At 50.5% G+C, this 21,411-nt stretch overlaps 1 protein-coding gene across 2 annotated transcripts in view; it reads right to left on the bottom strand.

The window, feature by feature from the left end:
• Window positions 1-11,202: 11,202 nt before the first annotated feature.
• The window catches only part of TBX4 (T-box transcription factor 4), a 25,456-nt gene continuing 15,247 nt past the window's right edge, over window positions 11,203-21,411 (bottom strand). Inside the window, exons 5-8 of one of the 2 annotated variants that reach the window (XM_028157518.2) lie at window positions 16,202-16,354; window positions 15,157-15,245; window positions 14,805-15,040; window positions 11,203-11,822 (exon numbers count right to left, since the gene is read on the bottom strand). In XM_028157518.2, the coding sequence (XP_028013319.1) occupies window positions 11,203-11,822; window positions 14,805-15,040; window positions 15,157-15,245; window positions 16,202-16,354 (1,098 nt within the window). The remainder of the gene's footprint in view (window positions 11,823-14,804; window positions 15,041-15,156; window positions 15,246-16,201; window positions 16,355-21,411) is intronic. The other variant, XM_008149496.3, reaches the window with a different exon arrangement.

The following is a 21,411-nucleotide window of genomic DNA, read 5'->3' as shown; positions in this document are numbered from 1 at the left end:
CTATGAAAACAAATACCATTCAAATAATTAGGATCTTATGCCTGAGGCCAGCCTTGATGCCAAGCAGGGACTTCCCTGCAGGAATCAGAGCTGAGCTGATCCCCGAAAGAAGGAATGGACGGAGACAAAGACAGCTCTGCACCCGGGACTTTCCCAGCCCTCCTCTGTCTCCTGCCCCTTCATGCGGAAGGCAGTGCATTTGAAATCATCTCCTTCCCCGCCATCCTCTTGGGTGACTTTACAGTCCAGCAGCTCAAGTGGGGGGTCCCGTGCATGCTCTGGGGATTTACTAACTTGCTTTGGGGAAGGGCTGCGAGTGCATTCCCTCAGGTGGCCGTGAGGTTAGGAGCTGGGGGCTTGATCCTTTCTTTTCCATAAAGGACTAGGAGGAGTTTGAAAGCCCACTCTATTGGGTAAATATGCTCCAAATTGGGGTGAGGGTTGGAGAGTAAGCATTTGTTTAAGAACGGAGCTGTGAGGGGAAAAAAGATGTCTTTCACTAGCTCCTGCAAATACGGAAGCTGCTGTGGAGCTATTTCCGGCCGCCCAGGCTTCTGCATAGTTGAAGGCCAGGTGCACAGCAGCACATTTCATTACCCACCTCCCCCAAGGGCTCAGTCCCAGGAATTTGAAAAATAAAGGACTTGCCTTCTTATTATTTCTGGAGTGATTACTGGTTTGTTTGAGGTCACCAGTGTTGTGCAGAGTTGCCTGTTATGAAATGATGCTTAGCAGGTCTAACAGAATTTCAAATCAGATTATGTCTCTCGTACCAGTTGAGAGGACCTTGTATTCTTTTGCCTTTTTATTTCTCTTTTCCAAAATTTTCATCTGAATTTGTATCACTTACCAGTAACTTTTCTTAAAGAAGTCTGTTTAGAAACCTGTGGCTATCTGAATATGTTTCCCATACTTTATTTCCTTTTCTTCCAATTAGAGTGTAATCACCAGCAAAATTTGAAAATGAGAGGGTGGAGAAAGGGAGAGAAAAAGCAAGGGAGAAAGGAAAAAGAATGAAAGAAACATAATTAAAGTCTATGCATTTTCTGGGGTTAATTTGAATTGGGCCAGTTGGTTTCGTTTTGCAACACAAAAGAAAAATGCAGGCCTTAGGGCCTAAAACTTTCATTAAATTCAGCTTTGGTGAGTTCTAATAATACAGCGGTTTATTAAAAGCGTGAAAAATGTCATTGCCGAGGCCTTCCCTAAGCAGCCGCCCCGTGTCTTGGGTATGACTCATGCTTCCTCCATGGCTGCTGGAGCTGTAAAGTTGTGGGCAGGATATTTAAGGTCCAGTGAACCCGCTTTTTGAATCTTTCTTGCCATTTGGCTGGGATCGTGTCCCAATTAGCCATCTTGCCATCCAGAGCAGTAGTAGCTGGACAGCAAAAGTGAGAGAAAGGCTGGTGCTTAGGGCTGTTGTAAATGATCAGTTCAAAAGAGTAGCGTAAAACATAGAACTCAGTCCACGGCAGGAGTCTGCTGGAGGAAATGAAAGGATCAACAACCCGAGAGGAGCACTGTGGCCGATTGTTCCCGACTGCAGCCACAGGCTTTTCTGTGTGTACCGGAAATTGACCTCCTCAAAAGCTGAGGATGCAGGCAGGCAAGGATAATGATAAGGCAGGTGATGATGCTAAATCATCCACCTCTCAGAGCTGATGGAATTGCTCAATACCTTGGCAACCATACCCCATTTTTAGTCTATAAAAAGCAGTGATTTTTGGTGGGAATTTGTTTTGTTTTTTTCATGAAAATGCAAAAATGAGCATGGGCTGGTACTAATTGGGCCAACAGGAGGTTTTAATTGCGATCCCTTTCATTTCTTACTAAGTATTTTGATGCAGAGCATCTCATCTGGCCCAAGAACCACGCCTTGGAGGTTGGCAGCACAGATATTACTCATCCCTTTTTATAAATGAGGAAACTGAAGCCAAGAAAGACTGAGGGATTTGTCCAGCACCTCTGAGAAGCTAGTGGCAGAGTTGGGACTTTCAGCAGTAGATTAATTCCCACTATCACTGAGTTTGGCAGTGGATTTTGGATAAAGGAGTGGAAAACTCAGTCGGTCCCTTCCTGGAGGCACTGGTGAAGATGACTGGCTTCTCTGTTGGAGGGATACCCTTTCCTAAGTGTCCTGAATCCTAGATGAGCCCCAAACCCCTGGAAATGTGAGGTGCTCAGGGGGCTGGACAGACCAAGCAGGATTCTTCCCAGCATGGCCCTCCTTGGCATTGTACACCTAACTGCACATAGATCTAGGCTTTGGCATCTGTTAAAGGAGGCTTAACTGTGAGACAGGAGAAGCAATAAAGTCCTGAAAAGCAATAAAAGGAATTTCCCAGGAAAAGAAGGCTCACATCTTTTAAGCATCTGAAATGGAACCTGTGCAGACTGGCATCTCATTTTGGGGGAGGGGGCAACTTGAATCGAGCATTTATTACCCCCAATTAACATGTGGAGAGACAGAGGCTCCCAGAGATTAGGAAGACATCTAATGGGTGGTAGGTAGAGCGCCAGGCCCATTCTCTCTCCACTTCCTCACTGTGCTTCTCCATCCAAAGCTCTGATAAACCATCGCGAGGAGGTCATGGGGAGCCCAGAGTCTCAATGTGACTTCTCTGTCATCCTGTAGTCCCCATACCTTTTTATTATTATAATTATTATTATTTCAACTCCCTTCAGCAACAAGCTTTAAAGTACATACTCCCAATATACTACTAATTATCTATAAATTTACTTATTAAGTTTTATACACACACACACACACACACACACACACACACACACACACACACCACACACTGAGTGGCCAGATTATTATGATCTCTGAATGCATAATAATCAGGCCACTCAGTGTATATCCTATATAATAAAAGGCTAATATGCAAATTGTCCCCTCGACCAGGAGTTCGACCAGCAGGCAGGCCGGCCAACCGCCCATGTCCCCTCCGCCTGGCCAGGCTGGCCGGATCCCACCCATGCACGAATTCATGCACCAGGCCTATTACACACACACACACACACACACACACACACACACACACACACACAGTGAGTGGCCAGATTATTATGATCTCTGAACGCATAATAATCTGGCCACTCAGTGTATATGTATGTACTAGTATACTAGTATAGACTTAGTTATTGGAAAAGGATGTGATTAAAACAAATAAAGAAGTTCTAATATTTCCTTTCATTACCCTACTTTGGAGAGAGTCCTGCTGTAGAGTCAGACAGAGTCCCCCAAGTACCAAAAAATTAATGATTGCAGACATTGTTCTTGGAATCATAGACCTTTAGTGCTGCCAGGGGTATGAGGACCTGTAAGGAAGAAGGGAAAGGAGGCTCAGAAATAGGGCAAAGTCACAGGACTAGCATGCGATGGGACTGGGACTAGGACCCGCATCTCCTCACATCTAGTCCCAAGCACTTTTCACTGCTCTATACTGATATCAAAAGAAGCCAAAAGCTCATTTTCTTGGGCTAGAAAATTGCATTTGGGTCTCCAGTGTGATAGGCCAGAGCCTAACGCCTGAGCCTTCTTCACTGCTGTGTCTGGAGTAAATTCAGGTTCATCAACTGCCCTGAAGACACAGCCCTTGGCCTTTCAGTCTGGGCCACAGAGCATGTGGGCCAGGCCATTAGCACGTGGGGTCTAAGGAGAAGGCTGTGCTGTGCTATATTTGATCCTATTAAAAGCAGCTCACATAGTTTCCATCATTCCTAATGGAGCCACGTCATTTTACAGACCCGGCCCTTGCTTCAGGCACCCCAGCTAGGAATTCTTGGTGGTAAAGAAAAGTGGCTCCAGAACAAGCCTCGCCCAAGTCCTCCCAGGGAAGCACATGTGACCAGGAACTGGGGAGGCACGGTTCTGCTGCCCACGCCAAGTGGGGCTGGGGGCATCCCCAAAGCACTTTAAGCAGCTGTTTTAGAGGTACCTGGACCACTTGCTGACTAGTTTGGCTCAAACTATCCCAGCCTGGTAGAGAGGATGAGACCTAATGCAGTGACAGCCCCTCCTTTGATCAGCCTGCCTCTCTGTGAGGGGGAGGGCAGTAGATAACCCAAGTTTATGCCCCAGTTGTGGGTAGTTGTGGTTGGTGGAGGTGATTGTAACTCTAAGTGCCATGAATTATTCACTAACTTACGTTTAGAGGAGTCACCCAACTCTGTAGACCCAAATCTAAAGAAGGTTCAGAGTAGAGCTTACTAAGGAGCTCATGGAGCTCAGTAGCTCATGTGCAGGTGGGCTGGTGAGGGGCTCATCAGGCACCTGGTAGGGAGAGAGGTGCAGCTGGGACGAGATGAAGGACTAAGGAGCACTATCATTTCCCAGGCATGCACCTGTCCTATGTGCTTGACATAGGGATCCATGTTGGGGGGGCTTTTTGTCTTTGGTTTGGTTTTTCTCTTCTGAAGAGAGATATGAGGCTAGTCCTATCTTGTCTTAGGCTAAGTGGTCTCCGTGGAAGGGTTTGCGGGAGGGGACAATTTGGAATCCCTGAAAGAGAAAGAGATGTAGGGACATGGAGAGCAGACGCTGGAAACGACTCTGAGTTAGTATTCCTGCAGCTCATTTGCTCCTAGGAAGCAGCTGGCTAAGACATCAGAGAGCCGATGAGCATCAGGCTCTGGATGTAGACCTATAGGGCAGGAGGGGCTCAGATCGCTTGTCACTCTGGGGGATAGCAGAGGGCCCTGCTTCCTTAGCACTCCCCCGGTGGCGGCCACAGCAGAGGGCTCAGGCCACACCCACAGAAAGCCGTCATGGGTGCAGGCAGCAGTTTACCCAGCAGCCTCCTCGGGCAGTTCCCTGGCTCCACATGGCTGAGCAGCCACAACCCCTGGAGTGACTCTTAATTGCCCAGGGGTGCTGCTCACAGCAGCCTGGAGCTCCGCAGCCTCACACAGCTAACACTAGAGAGTGGGCAGCCCAGGACCAAGGCGCTGCCAGGCCTGATGGGAGAGAGAAAGGTGAACAGATATGTGCTGTTTAGGAGGTAGGCTCTGTGTAATTTGGCACGTATTTGGGGGTGGGCAGGTAGGGAGTGGAAGGAGTCAGCGCAGAAGCTCGGGTGTCTGATTTGAGCAACGGGACATTGGTTGGTGTTGCCATTCGCCAGACAGAACGCAAGGGGAGGTTGGGAGGGGATGATGGGTTCAGGTTCAAACAGGGTGAGCTGGAGATCCTGACATCTCCAGGAGACAGGCTCAAGAGGGAAACGAGGAGCTGAGGGAAGATATGGCATCACCCTGGGGGAGTAGCTAGTGGGAAGGGAAGGCTAAAGCCCCAGACCTTGAACCACAGCAGCATTACCGAAGGAAGAGGAGGCGTCTTGAGAGGGAGCACCTGAGTGTCAGGAGGAAACTAGTAAGGCAGTAGGGTGAGGAGGGCGAGGGGCCCAGAAGTCAGTCTCCTCCACTTGACGGGCAGCAGCCACCACTTCCCAGAGTTGCTGCCATAGCGTTTGGGCACTGTTTCTTCCACTCTTCCTTCTTTTATTTCAGGCACTTCTATACTCACAACTTCTTCTCCTTTTTCCTCTAATTAACTCTTTTAGTTACAGAAGTAATACAGGCATATTGTAATAAGTCAAACAAAACAGATGTATGAGGGAACTATCAGAAACAATTCCTCCTACATCTCTGTGCCCCTAACACACACACAGACTCACAATCACAGTCACACACACAAATACATGGTACAGGCTCACACATCACTCACACACATACAGACTCACACATCACACATATACACCACACAAATAAATATATGTGCGCACACACACACACACACACACACAGAGGTTTTTGCTTTGTATTTTACATAAATGGGAGACTACATATTACTCAGAAAATTTTTTACATAATATATAATGGATATATGCACTTATATATTTCAATTTCTTGTTGATTGCTACTTAATGATTTATTGTTTGGCTACAACAAATTTTTTTTTCCTTTTCAAATATTGTTGAGTTCATACTCTATATTATGATTCTCTTTTTTCATTTAGTTTTAAATCAATTCCCCATGCCATTAAATGCACTTTGTAAACATAATTTCAGTGATTATATCATATTCCAGAATATGAGTATATCATCATTTACTTAACCACAATTTACTTCCTGCCAATTTGGAGCTATTTAAAATAATACCACAATGAAGATTATAGAGCATTAAGCCATGGTCACATTGCTGGTTATTTTCTTTGGTGTATCAACACTGTTAGAGCCTTTGTCCATGCTACCAAATTGCTTTTTCCAGAAAGACTATAGCAAGCTCAGCAATGATTGAGAGAGACTCCCCATATCTTTTCTTAAATGTTTGTTAATTTGCTAGACAAAAGTGATATTTAGATTATTAGCGAGGTTAATTTTGTTCAGGTTACTCAACCATTTGTAATTCTTCTAAAATGACCTGATAATAGCACCCATTGCTCTTCTCTTCTAAGTCCCCCTTCCTCCCTCCCCACCAGCCCTGCCCCAGCCCCAAGCCTCCTGCCCCAGAGGTTCATTCCCCACCCTGGGCTCCAAGGTGGCCCTCTCCCTCCTGGTTCTGCACCCTTTGCCATCTGCTCACAAGCCTCTCCCATCCCCTCCACAGCCCCATCGCTGGTCTCTCTCTCTGCTTCTGTGCCTGTGGGTGCCCCCTGGCTCTGCCTCCCTCACCCTCTGCACCAGAGAACCAGCTGGCTGCTCGGGTCCACCATCAGACAGGCCAGTGCTGACCTGGGGCAGACACAGCAGGGCCCAGGCAAATGGGGGCCCCAATCGGGGCCTAACCCACTGGGACTTGGCACAACTCTGTCTCATCTTTTCCTCTCCCCATTATTTCAACTCAGACTTTAATTTTCACAAATGATACAATTTGGTGGTTTGGGGTTTCGGCAGGAGAATGCCTGTGATCCTCAGAGCACGGGACCTGTTTGCCCTTGTTAGGGAAGAGGGACTCTGGACGCTCTGCAGGCCCCGTCAGGCTGTGGTAATCAGCGGGGGCCATTGGAGCTGCAGAGTGTAAACCTGGGCCTTCTTAGTGAGACTTTGCAGAAATCCCACTGGAGGGTTTTCTGCCCCTGCCCTGTCTACTTTCTTTCATAATGATAAATGGCTGAAAAGAAAACTATCTAATCTCCCAACTGCTTGCTTTTTTTCTACTCTTTCTTCAAGGAGAGAAGGAAGAACACGGTCACATAAAACAGAGTCCTTCATCGCCTGCTTCTCAGGAGACAGTTCTTTCCCTTTTCATCCCGGGCCTGTTTCTGATCTGTGATGGGCTCGCATTGAAAGCTCCAGCCGGGCCCTCTCTAATCAGCCGCGACAGACGCTGCAGTTGCTTGGGTTGCCCATCGAAATTGAATTGATTACCTGGCCCCTTTGCCATTTTGTTCTGCACACAATTGCTTAATAGCTGTCACCTTGGCTTTCGGTCCCAGCCGGCTTAGGGCTGACTGGTTCCCATTACTGGGGATGGCCAGTGCAAGTTCATCACCTTTACAGGATGGCCCTGATTGATTCCGTATGCCTCCCAGACCTGAAACGGATTTGCATAGGAGGGAGGAGGGCCTTGGTGGGGGACAGAACAGAAATCTCTTGGCCTCAGGAACTGCCAGGTTTTGCTGCGGAGCTCACCATATTTGAATCATTACCAGGGCTTCTTGTCAGGGATCTGGCCTCTGCTGACATAGCTGCTAATGAATTTGTAAATTATTAAAAATACAGAACAACCCAGCCTGTTCTAACCTTCACTGTCGCCACCTGCCACCTGGGTGGTGGCAGGAGGCAGGCTTCTCTGGCCTGAGCTGGTGCTGGTCTTGGAGATGACAGTCCCACCCTCCCAGCCCCCTCCCCTGCCCGCCGAGCAGGAGGACTGGGCCTCGGAGGGAGACATCTTTCAAGTGAAATCCTTTGCACTGGGAACTACTTCAATTAGACAGCAGGGGGAATGTTAACATGCCCTCCGGCCTTTTAAGTGGGTTTTAATTTTATGTTGTAAGATAAGACACAGCGAGGCCAGGGCTGCTGCTCCTCCAGCAGGCTCCATTAGTGGGGCCAGCCGAGGCCTCTTGACCCCTCTGAGGCCTAGCAGAGGCTGGAAGTTGGTTTGGTTTTTTAACAATTTGTCAGCCTGACCCAGCTTCTCTTTTCATTCTCCCTTTCGTGATCCCAGGCTCCTCTGCTGTGGGAGAGCAGTTGGGTGGCTGAGCCTGGCCCAGCCTTTCCCAGGGCCTGGCCCTGGGCTGGAGAACAGAGCCCTGGGGCTGCCTGCCGCTGGCCTCACAGATGAATGTTCATCGTTCTTTTTTTTTCCTTCCCAGGCAGGGCACAGCAGAAGCAGACCCTTTTCATGTGGCAGGTTTCTGGCCCGATGATGTATGACCTGTTGGCGCTACTGAATAGTGCCCTTTGTTCCTGGGTATCCCATGTGCCCCCTTTTTATTGACTTGTTGATTCAGAGGGGCCGGAAAGTTCCACAAATCCCACTGCAGGCTTTGCTCCAGCCGTACCCAGGTGGGGAAGACCAAGGACCTCCTGCTTCCCAGAAAGCTGGGAGGAAGCTGGGAGCTGCCTAAAGGCAAAACACCCCTGTAGAAGCGGCTTTTTTTACCCGGGACCCAGGCAACTGTGTGTCTGGTGCGAGCCTGGGAACCCACAGCTGGCCCCCAGCCCTCTGCCTGGTTTCTAGAAGGTGCGGAGTATCCCAGGATGCAGTCTCCACCCAGAAAGAAAAGAGCAGAGCAGGTGTGAGTTAGGAAGAGCCCCGCCTTCCCTGTGCCCTGAACCAAGTTAAGTTCTCCTCTGTGATCAGCAAGCCCAAGGTGGGAACCAACAGCCAGGGAAGAAGGGGCCTCCTTCTGCAGGAAGAAGTCCAGCCGGGGAGAAACCCTAGAGCCACAGGGCAGGGCTCTGAGGAAACAGGAGACAAGGTTGACTTTGTACCCAGCTGGAAATCTCATCCTAATCCTGATGAGGACGGGATTGGAAAGGTACCAGCCTGCATTGGAGATGGTGGATGACAGTGAGCGGCTTTGGAGAAGGAGCCATGACGGGTGGGGCAAGGGGTGGTTAGGAGGGAGACTCAACAGCACTTCCGACACCAGCTTTTCTTCTAATTCAGTGGGATGACCCCGCACTGGATTTCATCTCCCTTTTCCCCTCCACCTGGGGCCAGGCTTCAGGGATCTGGCTGGGGAGTGGGCAAGTGGAGGGAGGGCTCTGTCAGGCTCACTCCTCCTCTCTGGGTGCAGGTGGCTGGTGAGCTCGGAAAGCCTCCGTCTCCGATGGAAGCTGCTCTTTGGCTCCTTTTCTGAAGCAGCTACACAAACCCCACTAAGTATTCCCTACGGGGGAGACCACCTCCCCCACACCACCAGGTTGTGTGTTGGCTACTAAAAGGGGACAGCTTCTTGGGCACTGCCTACCCTGCCCATCTGGGGCCTCTGTGGGCCCTGGGATCCAGACCCATCATCTGAAGAGTAGCATGAAGTCCAGGGTCCAGTGGCTCTGTGGGTCCTTCTCTCTACGCTGAGAGGCTCCATGGTACAAACGTTCAGCGGCACCAAGGGCTCCATCTGGCCCTTGAGAAAAAATGCGAGCAGAGGGGAGGCAGAGACCATTGCTGAGCCAAGAAATGACAAGTCAGGAGCAAAGAGCATCCACACATTTCACAGTTGTAAAATGGCTTTATGTTCCGATATGCAAAATAAAACATCCATGCTATATAAAAAACACTTGAGGTTCCATATCCCGTTAGCTAATGTGTCTGCTAATAAAATTTAATCTGTACTGTGTGTGTTTATATATATATATTTATTTATTTATTCATTTATTTATGTTTTTCTAAACCATTCTTAGTTTTTTTAACATCAAGTGTGTAATAAAAATTTAAATAGATGTCTTTCCAAATACCTCCTCCAACGTTTCATTTTTTTTTTAAAGTTTATTCATTTGTAAAGAGCAAAGCTGAATTTGACATGTGGCCTGCATTTGTGAGATATATATATATATATATATTTCTTTATTTATTTATATAATATATAAATAGCTATTCAGCATGCAAAGAGTTTAGAGATTTCCCAACTTGGATTACAGAGTTTGCACCAGCCGTGTGGATGGTCTGGTGATGTTCAATGCTAAAGAGCTGGGCTGAGGACTCACACCCACCTCGCTGCAGAATAATGGTCCTTGCTCCTCTGAGCACACTGGCTGAATTTACTGGAAGAAGTGAATGTTTTCTCGATTCTCGTTTTTATTTCTGTTGGGCTTTCCTGCTCCAGAGGCACGGATTTTCTAGGAGCAGAGCAGGCTCCGTAGGTGCCTGGCAGCAGCCCCAGCGCAGTCTCCTGGGGACGCTGCCAGGTGAAGTGTGTTTCATAATTGCCAGTCACAGGATGCAGATGGGGCCTGAGAGGCTGAGTCTTGCACAACAGAGGGAGTGAGAGCTTGTGCCTTGGGGACCGAGGGGGAAGGGCTTTGCGCTTTATAAGAAAACCTGAATGATGACAGAGATGCCATAGGTTGCATTTTCCCTCCTCTTAAAGGAAAAAAAAAGGTTTTTTTCATACCCATCAGATGGCACTTAGCACATGACCCTCTCTGAAGATCAGCCCTCAGAGCTCAGGGGTGAATTTCCAGGCTACTCACTGGGCAGCCAGCTCCACTAAGAGTGTGGCTTAGCTGAGCCCACCTCTTGGGTCATGTCATAGAACCTTCAGAAGCCAAGGGAGTGGACCAGAGGCCAAACAAGGTTCTCAGCCCTCCTTGCAGAGAAGGCCAGGACCACTAAGGTGTGCACAGAGCCCTCCCACCCCAGCGAAGAGAATCCTCCCCCACCTTTCCTGTGGGAGGGACCTCATCACCTGGCCCTGAGAAAGTCAAATATTATATTATAAAATCTCTAAATAATTCACATGAACTCCCCACTTCCATCCCACCCGTGGGCATGTTCAAGAGATGCCAGATAACAATGGACCCGGGTCCTACAGCCAAAAGCACATCTTAGACAGTTGTGTTTGTTCCTTGTCATGGCCTCAATTGTATGGCAGAAGATCAGGGCTCTCCAAATGCATGCGCGCACACACACATGCACACAGCCCACCCTTTAAACTACCTTCCTGTGTTTCTTGGTAGTGCAGGCCACCCACAGAGGTCAGTGCTGAGTTAACATGGTCCTGGGGCTGTCGAGGGGACTTGGGAGTCATCCGTCAGTCCAGTTCTCCACAGTCCCCATTCCTGGATGGTACTGTAAGGAAGCTTCCCGGGATAGGGAGAAACTCTGAGAGTAGAGAAACTCGTTGGCAGCATTCAGGTGTGGAGAGGGTGGCTTCCTCTCACACACTGCGGGGAGGCCTCGCTCCCTCGGGAAGGCGGCGGTGGGCCCCCGCTCTCGGCCCTGAGACTGGGAGAGCTGATTGTAGACACTGAAGTGGGTGTTTCCTGGTGGCTGGGTGCCCTGGGTGGAGATAGTGGGCAGCCGAGGCATCATAGTGGTGGTGGTGAAGTGCGTGGGGAAGGACTGGTAAGGCACAGTCTCCATGGTCTGAACGCTGTAGCTCGTGTACGGAGAGACCGACGTCCACATGTTACAGCTCAGGGCGGGTGGGGGCAAGTCGTCCACCCCAGACACCCCCGCAATCTCAGGCCCTGAACCCGAGTACATACAGGCTTCTCTTGGGGTCACCTCGCTGCAGTAGGAGGGGCTCAGCATCTGTTGGTCGTAGGGAGGGGGAGAACGAAAGTAATGATCCTCCCCCACCGCAGAGGGGGCATCCAGGTAGGAGCGCTTGCAGGGTAGGTCCAGGTGGCGGGCATTGTCTGCTGGAAGACAAAGAAACCTTCAGGAAGAGCCATTCCCACCAGCCCACGGGTCAGAGCACCCCGGCTGGAGGCCAGGATAAGCCTACCTTTGTCATTCAGGGCCCACCCTTGCCCCGTGTTGCCATGGCACTCCCAAAACTTCTTTAATCAGCAACAGCTTTTATAAGGTGGCAGCGGCCGAGAAATGGTGAGATTGTGGACCTTGCCCACAGGCACAGGGACACTCCATCACTGGGCACTGAGTCGTGTGTTTAGCCAGGAGGCCCTCAGCTTTGATCCTTTGCCTTGACTCTCGGGGCTGGGAAGAGGCCTTAACGTGTGCTGGCATTCTTAGACTAGACCCACCCTGGCCAAGGAAAGTAGACACAATTGCCAGACCAAACCAGGCCCAGAGGCCACATCTGTCTGAATGAGCCAGGAAATTAAAGCCACAGCGTTTCTGCCTCAATCCTCAGCTCCCAGGAAGGCCTTTAGGAAGCCCAAGCTACCTGCAAGCATGTTCCTGCTGCTTTTAGGAGAGGAAGCAAACCCTACCTGTGTTCAGAGAAGTCCCATCAAATTGTCATTACACAGATTCCAAGATAACATTGTTGACAAAATTAAGAAATGGAGCTGATAATAAGTAAAAGGTGACTTCTACTTTTGAGCCTAAGCTAATACTCTGGGAAAAGACAACCTCAGCTGCCCCAAACCATTCTCAACCATGAGGACTTGACTCTCTAGGGTGGCATGCCCCCCTGGAATCCAGGGATGACCCAGGCCCCAGGACTTGGGCAGCAGCCCACGCGACAAACTTAAGAGCGCTTGTCCTGTGGCTTATCTTGGCTTACCTCCTTCTGATTCCTCTAGAGATTCACTCTGGGAGTATGTGCACAGGGTGGGGTGGCCTGGGGAGTGGGCCATGTTTGAAGGCCTGCACCCACCTCTGTCCCAGGTAGAGAGAGGCATCTTTCCTTGATGAGGCACTTGCCCCTTTCTCTTACCCAGCTCGCTCCTTCACCCCTCATTCATCCCTCCTCTCCACCTTCTCTCCAGATTCCTCCTTTCTCTCGAGCGCACTAAGCTCTTGAACTTGGAAAGTGGCCCAGTCACTCTAGGTCAGGAGTGAGCAAACTGTTCTGTAAAGGGCCAGATAGTAAATGTTTCAGGCTCTGTGGGCCATGTGGAATCTGTCGCCACTACAATAGGTCTCTGAATAATGTTTCATTCAACATCATTTCATTATAATGTTGATGAGGAAAAATAACCAATTCTGGGCCGGGGCCACTGTGTGGCGTTGGCACGCTCTCCCCACGTCTGCGTGGGTTTTCCCTGGTACTCCGGTTTCCTCTCGCACCCCAAAGATGAGGACATGCGGTGAGTTGGCTTGTCTACGTTGTCCCTGTCTGAGTGAGGGTGGGTTTGCCTTGTGCCTGGGACATGCTCCAGCCACCTGCCATGCTGAATTGCAAAAGGTTGCAAAATCATTGTCTTACCTTTTTAAATTAACCTTTCTTAAATGTACATATAGTTCACATTTATTTCAGTATTTAATGTTGAAGTGTTTGGCATCTTTATCTAGAACAGGCGTCCTCAAACTACGGCCCGTGGGCCACATGTGGGTGTTTTTGCCGTTTTGTTTTTTCACTTCAAAATAAGATATGTGCAGTGTGCATAGGAATTTGTTCATAGTTTTTTTTTTAACTATAGTCCGGCCCTCCAACGGTCTGAGGGACAGTGAACTGGCCCCCTGTTTAAAAAGTTTGAGGACCCCTGATCTAGAAGTTTGATGTGTTTTGGTGACCAGAACTATGCTGTAGGAACTCAGCTCTTGTCTATGTCAATTAGCCTGTGGTAACACTGGTTTTGTCACGCTTAGTGTTGCTTGAAGTCGCAGACCCTGTGGATGATGTTAAGCCAGGACTTGCTGTTCGCAGCTCTGCTGTCGTCACGTGAAAGCAGCCACCGACAGCGGGTAAGTAAATGTGCGTGGCTGTGCTCCAATACGGCTTTATTTACAGTGCTGACATTTGAGTTGCATATGATGTTCACATATCATGAAATAGTCTTTTGATTTTTTTCAACTATTAAAAAATGTAAAAACCGTTTTATATGGTTCACAGACACAAACAAAAACAGGCAACAGGCCAAGTTTAGCCCAAGGGCCACAGTTTGCCAGCCCCTGGTCTAGGACCTTAGATCTAATGGGACTGGTACCAGAGCTCTGCCCGCTGGTCCGTACGAGCTGGGCTGAGAGAACATTCTAGATTGCAAGCGAAAGTCCCCAAACTCATTCCCAAGAGAATTTCAGCGACCCCATGAAGTTTTCTGGTATAATAGCACTAATCGCCCCTAGTTCTTAGATGAAGGAATCTATAGATTTATAGATGAGACCTGGCACCAAGACAGAGCACAGATGTGCTGGTTCTGGCTCAGGGCTCAGCACACACAAGTCTACATCCACAATAGCTCATCTCCATTCTCAAGAAGCCTCTGCAGGTCCTGGTGTGACGAGGCAGAGAGCCTGCAGTCATGGCTCCAGGTTGCCCCTCTTCTAGGATTGAGGTTGCTTTCATGAGTGACAGCCCCAATCCAAAACCTCTGGACTGTGCCCCCTCAGCCTCCGCCCCTGCTCAGAGGCAGAGACCAGCAGGTTTCGTGCTCTCTGCTCACCCTGTGGAGGCTCTCAAAGCATTGGCTGCAAAGCAACAACACCTGGAGTAGGGCAGGGCACCAGTCTCCGGGGACACCAAGGCCGTGAGCTATCCGTGAGGCTTCTGAAGGCTGCATTAAAAGCAAGAACCAACATCCCTGCCCTGAGCCCAGCCCTGTTCCTAACCCTTCAGGCTTGCTCTCCCATGTGTGCACGTGTGCACGTGTGCACGCGTGCACATGCGCACAGGTGTGCATCTATGTGTGCTTCCATGTGTAGTGGGGAGTGTGTGCGAGGTGAGCTTCACCCCTCCACTGACCCTCTAGGGCTTCCACACCAGAGAGAGCTACCTCGTCTTTTCAGGCAGTGATAGAAGAGGCTTGAATCTCTCTGGGCCGGAAAGGTGTTGAGGGGAAGGTCCTGTGGCTCGGCTCCAGCAAACTGCATGTGAGCCCCGTTCTCGTACTGGTAGTGCTGCAGCGCCTGGTGGGGGCCATGCAGGGGGCTGACGTCGGGCTTGGCCGCCAGCTGGGTGGAGACGAGCCTCTGCCTCATGATGCTTTTGGAGATCACAGGGTATTCTTTGCTGGAGCAGCGGGGGGACAGTCAGAGGGAGACAGGAAAGAGTGAAGGTACTTTGAGGATTACTGAATCCACGTACCTGAACCCAGGCTGCCCATCCCACCCCCGGGGACCCCTCACCTCTGCAGCCGGGCCACACGCAGGTCACTGTCATCACTGCCCCGGAATCCCTTGGCAAAAGGATTGTTCTCAATTTTCAGCTGTGTGATCTGTCAGGAGAGGACACGCAGTAGAGGTGCTAGGGTAGAGGACTGGGCTGGCCTCGGCCCTCCTCCCGCCCCAGGCACATTCAGAATTCATGGCAGGGTCTGGGGAAGCTGCCCACCCAGCCCTGGGCCCAGTCCTGCTGGGTCCTCCTTGGCCTCACCCTGCACATCTTGTCACTGGCGCTTCTCCACCCTACTCGCTACAGACCCTCCACATCTATCTTCTGTTCTTACTGTGCTCCTGGCTCAGTCCCTCATCATTCCCCGCCTCGCGTCCCCCCCCCCCCCCCCGTGCCTGTGACAGCTTCTGTCCCTGTCATCCCTGTCCAGTGCAACTGCCACATCAAGTTTCCAAAGACTGTTCTAGATGCAAATCTGCCTCTGTCACTCTCTGCCTAAAGTCCACCACAGCCGTGGTCCCTCTGCAGTGACCCTTGACCCCTCACCAGTCCAATGTGCACCATGTGAGAAGCACGCTGAAGAGGGTAGCACAGGCAAAGGCAGAGGGGCCGGGGTGTGACCCATGCAGGGATCGGAAGCAGTTTGGTTGGGCTGGGGAGGGTGAGTAGTGGGAGGCAGCCTCTGACCACAGCTGACAGGGCCCCAGGGCTCCCCCTGACCCCCCCCTTCCGCCCCCCCACCCCTCGCCTCTCTGCAGGCCCAGCATTCGACCTTTGAATCCCACCAGGGAGAGATATTATAGACGAAGGGTCCTAACACTGATGCCATGGGGCAAGCGCCACGCCAGTTTTTACAGTTGCCAACCTTGATCCCTAAATAGAGAGCATAATTACTTTGCACAGAGGTTTAGGAGTCTGGTCTCCCTTCCTGCTCATTATGCCTCTCCCTGCACTGGGCCTGCCTCCACCTCACTGCCTCTCCCCAAAGCTGCACGTCCTGCCTCTCTGAAGGCCAACAGAAATGCCGCATGCTGTCGGTGGTGGGAACTGCAGCTGTACCTTGTGATTCTGGTAGGAGGTCACAGAGATGAAGGATGTCTCTGGAAACACGTGGGTGCAGAAGGCTGTGTTTTTGGAGCCAAAAGCATTGTTCTCATCAGCCTTCACGATGTGTAGCCGTGGCTGGTACTTGTGCATGGAGTTGAGAATGATCTGGAAGACAAGGGTCTCATTCTGAGCTCCAGGTCCCCACCCACTGGCCCTTGGCCTCTTTTAGCTGACCCTGGACTGGCTTTCATCTCCTAAAAGCCCGAGGCCCAGCGCCTGACTACAGGGACTCAGCCCAGAAAGGTCCTAAAGTTCCCACGTGAAGAACCAGGCCCCTGGGCTCCTACTCGGCCTCTGTGTTCCAGCACCTATGCCTGGTCCCAGGACTTCCCTATGTTAGATGGCTTCACTGTGGCAATGGAGAACTTAGCAGTTTAAAGTCCCCAGGGAACTCAGCAGTGTAGTAAGTGGAATTCTGAGTTACAGACAAAAGTCCAGGTTGCCACTGTCTCACTGTCTGACCTCAGACAAGTAACTGGATGTCTGACCTCAGACAAGTACCATACTTTCCGGCGTATAAGACGACTGGGCGTATAAGATTTTCCTGGGTTAAAAAGTAGTTTTATACACCGAAAAATATGGTATATTGGACTATATTGATGGGATTGGATATAATGGATTAGATATATTGGACTACTGTATTTTCTGGCGTATAAGACGACTTTTTAACCCAGGAAAATCTTATATGCCCAGTCGTCTTATACGCCGGAAAATACGGTAACTGGACGTCTCTCAGCCCCAGTTTTCATATCTGTAAAATGGGATCATAATGCATAACTTACCTGTTCCCCTACCGGCTGACTCTTCCCCTTGCTTCTCCCTCTTTTTCTCCTGCCTTTTCGCTCCCCTGCCATCTCATCCCTCCCTCCCACTTATGTGTGACCAGCCTTCCCCAGAAATGCTCACAATCAGGGCTCAGCCCCCTCCTCACATTTGTCAGTAACAAAAGCAACTTCCCAGCCCAGGAGTCTGTGGAATGGGGGAGGGAGGGAGCTGAAGAGAATGTTGCACTCTGACCTTTGTCATCTAGTGACTCCTTTGTTCATTCATTCTCAGCCTTCACAGAGGCCTGCTGGGGGTAGTTGGGAGACTCAGCTGCATCCTATCCTGAGACCTGCCTGAGGCTGCTCACAGCCTAGAGGGAAGCTCCATCCCAGGCTTGGTACCAAGGTAAGAGACAAAGTTCCTAAAATAAGCCAGAGGAGGCCAGCGCCCTGAGGTGCCTGGGGCTGGGGGGGTGGGTCACCCTCATGGCCAAAGCTTATGAAAGAGGCCAGGAGGCGTGGCCCTGGTGCCTGGGAGTAACACACAGTAGTGGCTGCTCAAAACCTGCTTCGTTCGACTGCGCCCCACGGTAGCGGCTGCATCATGTGCCATTAAAATGTATTTTTTTATCGTTGACATTTGCCAGACGCACTCCCCATTGGAGGCAAGACCAGGAATTTGGGGCATTTTATCAGCACTGCTGCTTTTGTTAACCCTTTGGCTCCTGTCTGGCTGGGCTAGGCTGGCCCTGGGTCCCAGTCCCCTTTCCTTTCTCTCCTTTCTCCCCACCTGGTGCTGAAGCTTAGTGAAAGGTTTCAGTTCTGAGTGACCAGAGCCTGGAGAAGGCCAGGGCCAGGCTCTCCCATGGAAAGCAGGCAGAAGCCTTAGTCTGGGGAGGCTCTGCTCAGACCACACCCCAGGGACAGGACAGCCCAGAGCACAGGTTCAGTTGAGGAGGTAGTTGGCCAGGAGCTGGGCTGTGGGCTCTGGCTTTCCTTGGGTTCCTTGGTTTTGGCCGAGTAGCTCCTTCCAGCAGGAACTAGCTTTTCTGCGTCCTGTACCAGCCACTACCCCTTAGCCCTCAGTGACAAACCTCTGGACCCTCTTGGGGCAGAGACAGAGCTTCCCAAGCCCCAAACCAGGTCCTGCAGCTGGATACCCACTTCCCAACTGGGCTGCCAGACAAGAGACAGTGAGACTAATGACAGGCAGGGGTGGGGTGGGGCTTGATGGACGTCCCTTTCCAGGGAAAAGTCCACTGGGGAGAGGAGCTGGATCTTGGAAAACACCTCCCGGTCAGGTTAGTTCCTCTGTCACCTTCACTATTCCCTCAAGCTGTAGGAGCTAACAAAGGAATTAAGTTCCCACAAGCCCCAGCTACTGAATCCCTGGGAGGTGGTCAAGATGCCCCTAGGAATCCCCAGATTCCTACCTCTGCATCTTTGCACATGCAGTTCCCTGTGCTGTTTTTATCTTCCTTTCCCATTCTCTCTCGCCTTCTAGGCCTAACAACTCCTCCAGGAAGCCTTCCTAGATTACTAGGGCCTGCTCTGAACTCCCAGTTCTGAAACTTCCCATGTATTTTCTCTGTGGCTGTGGTGCTGCTTCTTCCTGACTTCCTATTTATTCTTGTCCCTTCAACTGAACTAAAAACTCCTCAGGAAAAGGGGCCATATCTTTATTCCTTTTGTACTTTCCCCCAAAACAGGAACTAGTAAGTGCAAGGCAGGGCTACAGGCATGGGAAGACCTGGGCCGTGGTCACAAACTCTATCCACTCCTCTTGTCTCTCTTTGTTCCTTACAGATAAGCTAGCCTCTAAGGCACTTTTCAGGTCAAAAATGGTGATTAAATGTGTGCCCGAACAATCTTTCTGAGAGCACGCACATGCTCCCCGGCAACAGGACCACCCCTGGTCACTCGGCTCTCCTGGGGAGGGGGCTCAAGGGGAGAACACAGGCACCTGCACATGAGGCTGTGCTGTCCCCTAGGGACACCTCAGGACCAATGGCAGCAGTCACAGGCTGTAACAGTCAGCCAGAGCCATGGGCATTTTCAACTCCCCCTTTCCTCATAGTCCCCCTGCTCCAGGTCCAGTCAGCAGTGACCAAGTCCTGTGACTCTGGCTGTAAAACAAAAGCCTCCCCTTCCCCGCTGCGCAGCCCTGGTTCAGACCCCACTGTCTCTCACAGGATTTAGGGACAGCCTTCTCGCAGTCTCCATCTACTTCTCTCCATTTCACCTGGGATGCATCCGGTCAGGTCACGCCCCTGCTCAGAACCTTATGGCTCATCCAAGAAGACCGTCCGTTGCTTGAGAGCAGGGCCCTTTGTATTTCCTCCGCTTGCCTCCATGTCCCCACCACCCCACTCCTGCCAGCATTTAGTCAGCTTCTAGTCATAATGTCACCTTTGATGGTTCCTTCTTGCCCCTTGGGATAAACGCCAAACTCCGTAGCCCATCGGACAAAGTCCTGGATTGTCAAACACACCTTCTAGGGAAGGGAACCAGACAGGCTGGCAGGGGAATCTGGGAAGAAGAGAGAAATGGCCAGACCTGCAGGGGCAGGTAGGCGCCACTAGGGTGTGCAATCCCAGCCTCAAAGAAGTGAAGAAGGGTCTGGAAGTTTCTATGGACCTCTGCTCACCAGCTGCAAGTCCTGAGCAAAGCTCTTCCCCTCCAGTCGTTGGGATCCCCATCTATAAAGTGAGGCCTTCCACTAAGTGGTCCCAAATACCCTCCTGACTCTGACAGTCTGGAACCTGGACAGGTGTCTGGAAGGAAGTCCCGCCCATGGAACCAACACAAATATAAATTGGAGCCTCCGTCCCATCAGCCGGAGAGAATGTGAGACCAACGCGGTGACTCACACACCTGGCTTCACTCGGAAGTTCCTCAGGCGTCACATTGAACTACTTTGCCAGAGTCTCACATTTATATTTGTTGCCGAGGATATTGGGCCAAATGGGCCAGCCACGTCAACAAAGCCCACTACACGGCTGGTCTCGTCATCATCGCTGTTTTATGGAAATGGGATTCATTATGTCCTGGCTATGATTCAGAAGCCTGTTCTGTTTTAACAACTGCGATAGCGCCAAACATCCATCTTCTCAAGAGATCACCGTAGCATGCTCCGCCAGTGGGGCCCAGAATTATCTACGTTGGAAACACAGAACATTAGGGTACGGGAGAGGCAGACCTGGGATCTTTCGAGTCCAACCTCCTCGTTTTGCAGATGAGGACCAGGAGGCCTGTTGTGGGGGTGGGACTTGCCCAAGGACACCCGACGGATCCTGAGAAGAATCCAGATGGCCTCTGAGAGAGTACACACTGCTCTCGGCAAGCTCAGTCATTGCAGTGGACCCTTGAGCAACACCGCACGAACTGCATGGATACACTTATACGCGGATTTTTTTCAATTGACTCATGGGGTTCAAACGGTATTGTTCAAGGGTCAACTCTGAGGTTGGGAATTGCTCTCGGGGCAGTAACCAGGGGCCCAGAAACTGCAATAATAGCCAATGTTCCCTGAGCATAACCTGTGTGCCAGGCCTTGGGTCGAGTATTCTACACACATCATATAATTCATCTTTATAATCCCTGTAAAGTAGGCATTATTATCAGCCTCATTTTAACAGAGGCTCAGCTCAGGGAGGTGAAGGCATTTGCCCAACCTTAGCCGATGGGAGACAGAATTGGTGCTCACTTCCAAGCCTGAACTTGTACCTGTACCTGGCTGGTGAGGGCCAAACCTGATCTGGAGTTGTATGGGGGCATCCATCTATATGTCCCAAAGCCCCGGGCAAGGGCTCATCACGTTGTCAGGGCTCAGCAAATAGGGGAGGAAAAGGACAGCAATAGATCTGGGCCCCCATTGGCAAGTTAACAGCCTAAACTTTGGGGGGACACCAGCCCCTGGTGGAGGAAGTGTCTTCTCTGTCTACATAGCACCCCCTTCAGCGGGTCCACTCATTCACTTACTGCTGACCAGCACCCACCTTTTGCCAGAAACAGTTCCAGGCACTAGGACATCCTGGTGATTAAAAACCTTATGGTTTCCTGTTTAGTGGGCAGTCACACAGTCATCCAAAATCAAGCAGAAACTGGTGGTGAGAAAATGCAGTGGAAGAAAGTCCACATTGATAATAGTAACAAGATGAAATACAGAATGAGAAAGGTCTAGGATCTTAGGAAGAAAACGTGAATACACTTTCGGAGGACAAAAAGCAGACTCCAACAAAGAGAAAGGCATTCCTACCAATGTCCCTAAGTAAATTTATCATTTATAGCGATTCTCATAAAAATATAAGGAAAAGGGGAGGCCACGGAGGTAAAATATATATGGTGACAAAAAGAAAGTAGACTTTGGGTGGGGAGCACACAGTGGAGGATACAGAT

This window comes from Eptesicus fuscus, chromosome 20 (assembly GCF_027574615.1).
Source record: "Eptesicus fuscus isolate TK198812 chromosome 20, DD_ASM_mEF_20220401, whole genome shotgun sequence".
NCBI classification, from domain to species: Eukaryota; Metazoa; Chordata; class Mammalia; order Chiroptera; family Vespertilionidae; genus Eptesicus; species Eptesicus fuscus.
The sequence above is the reverse complement of the archived record's forward strand: the minus strand, read 5'-3'. Positions and strand labels throughout refer to the sequence as shown.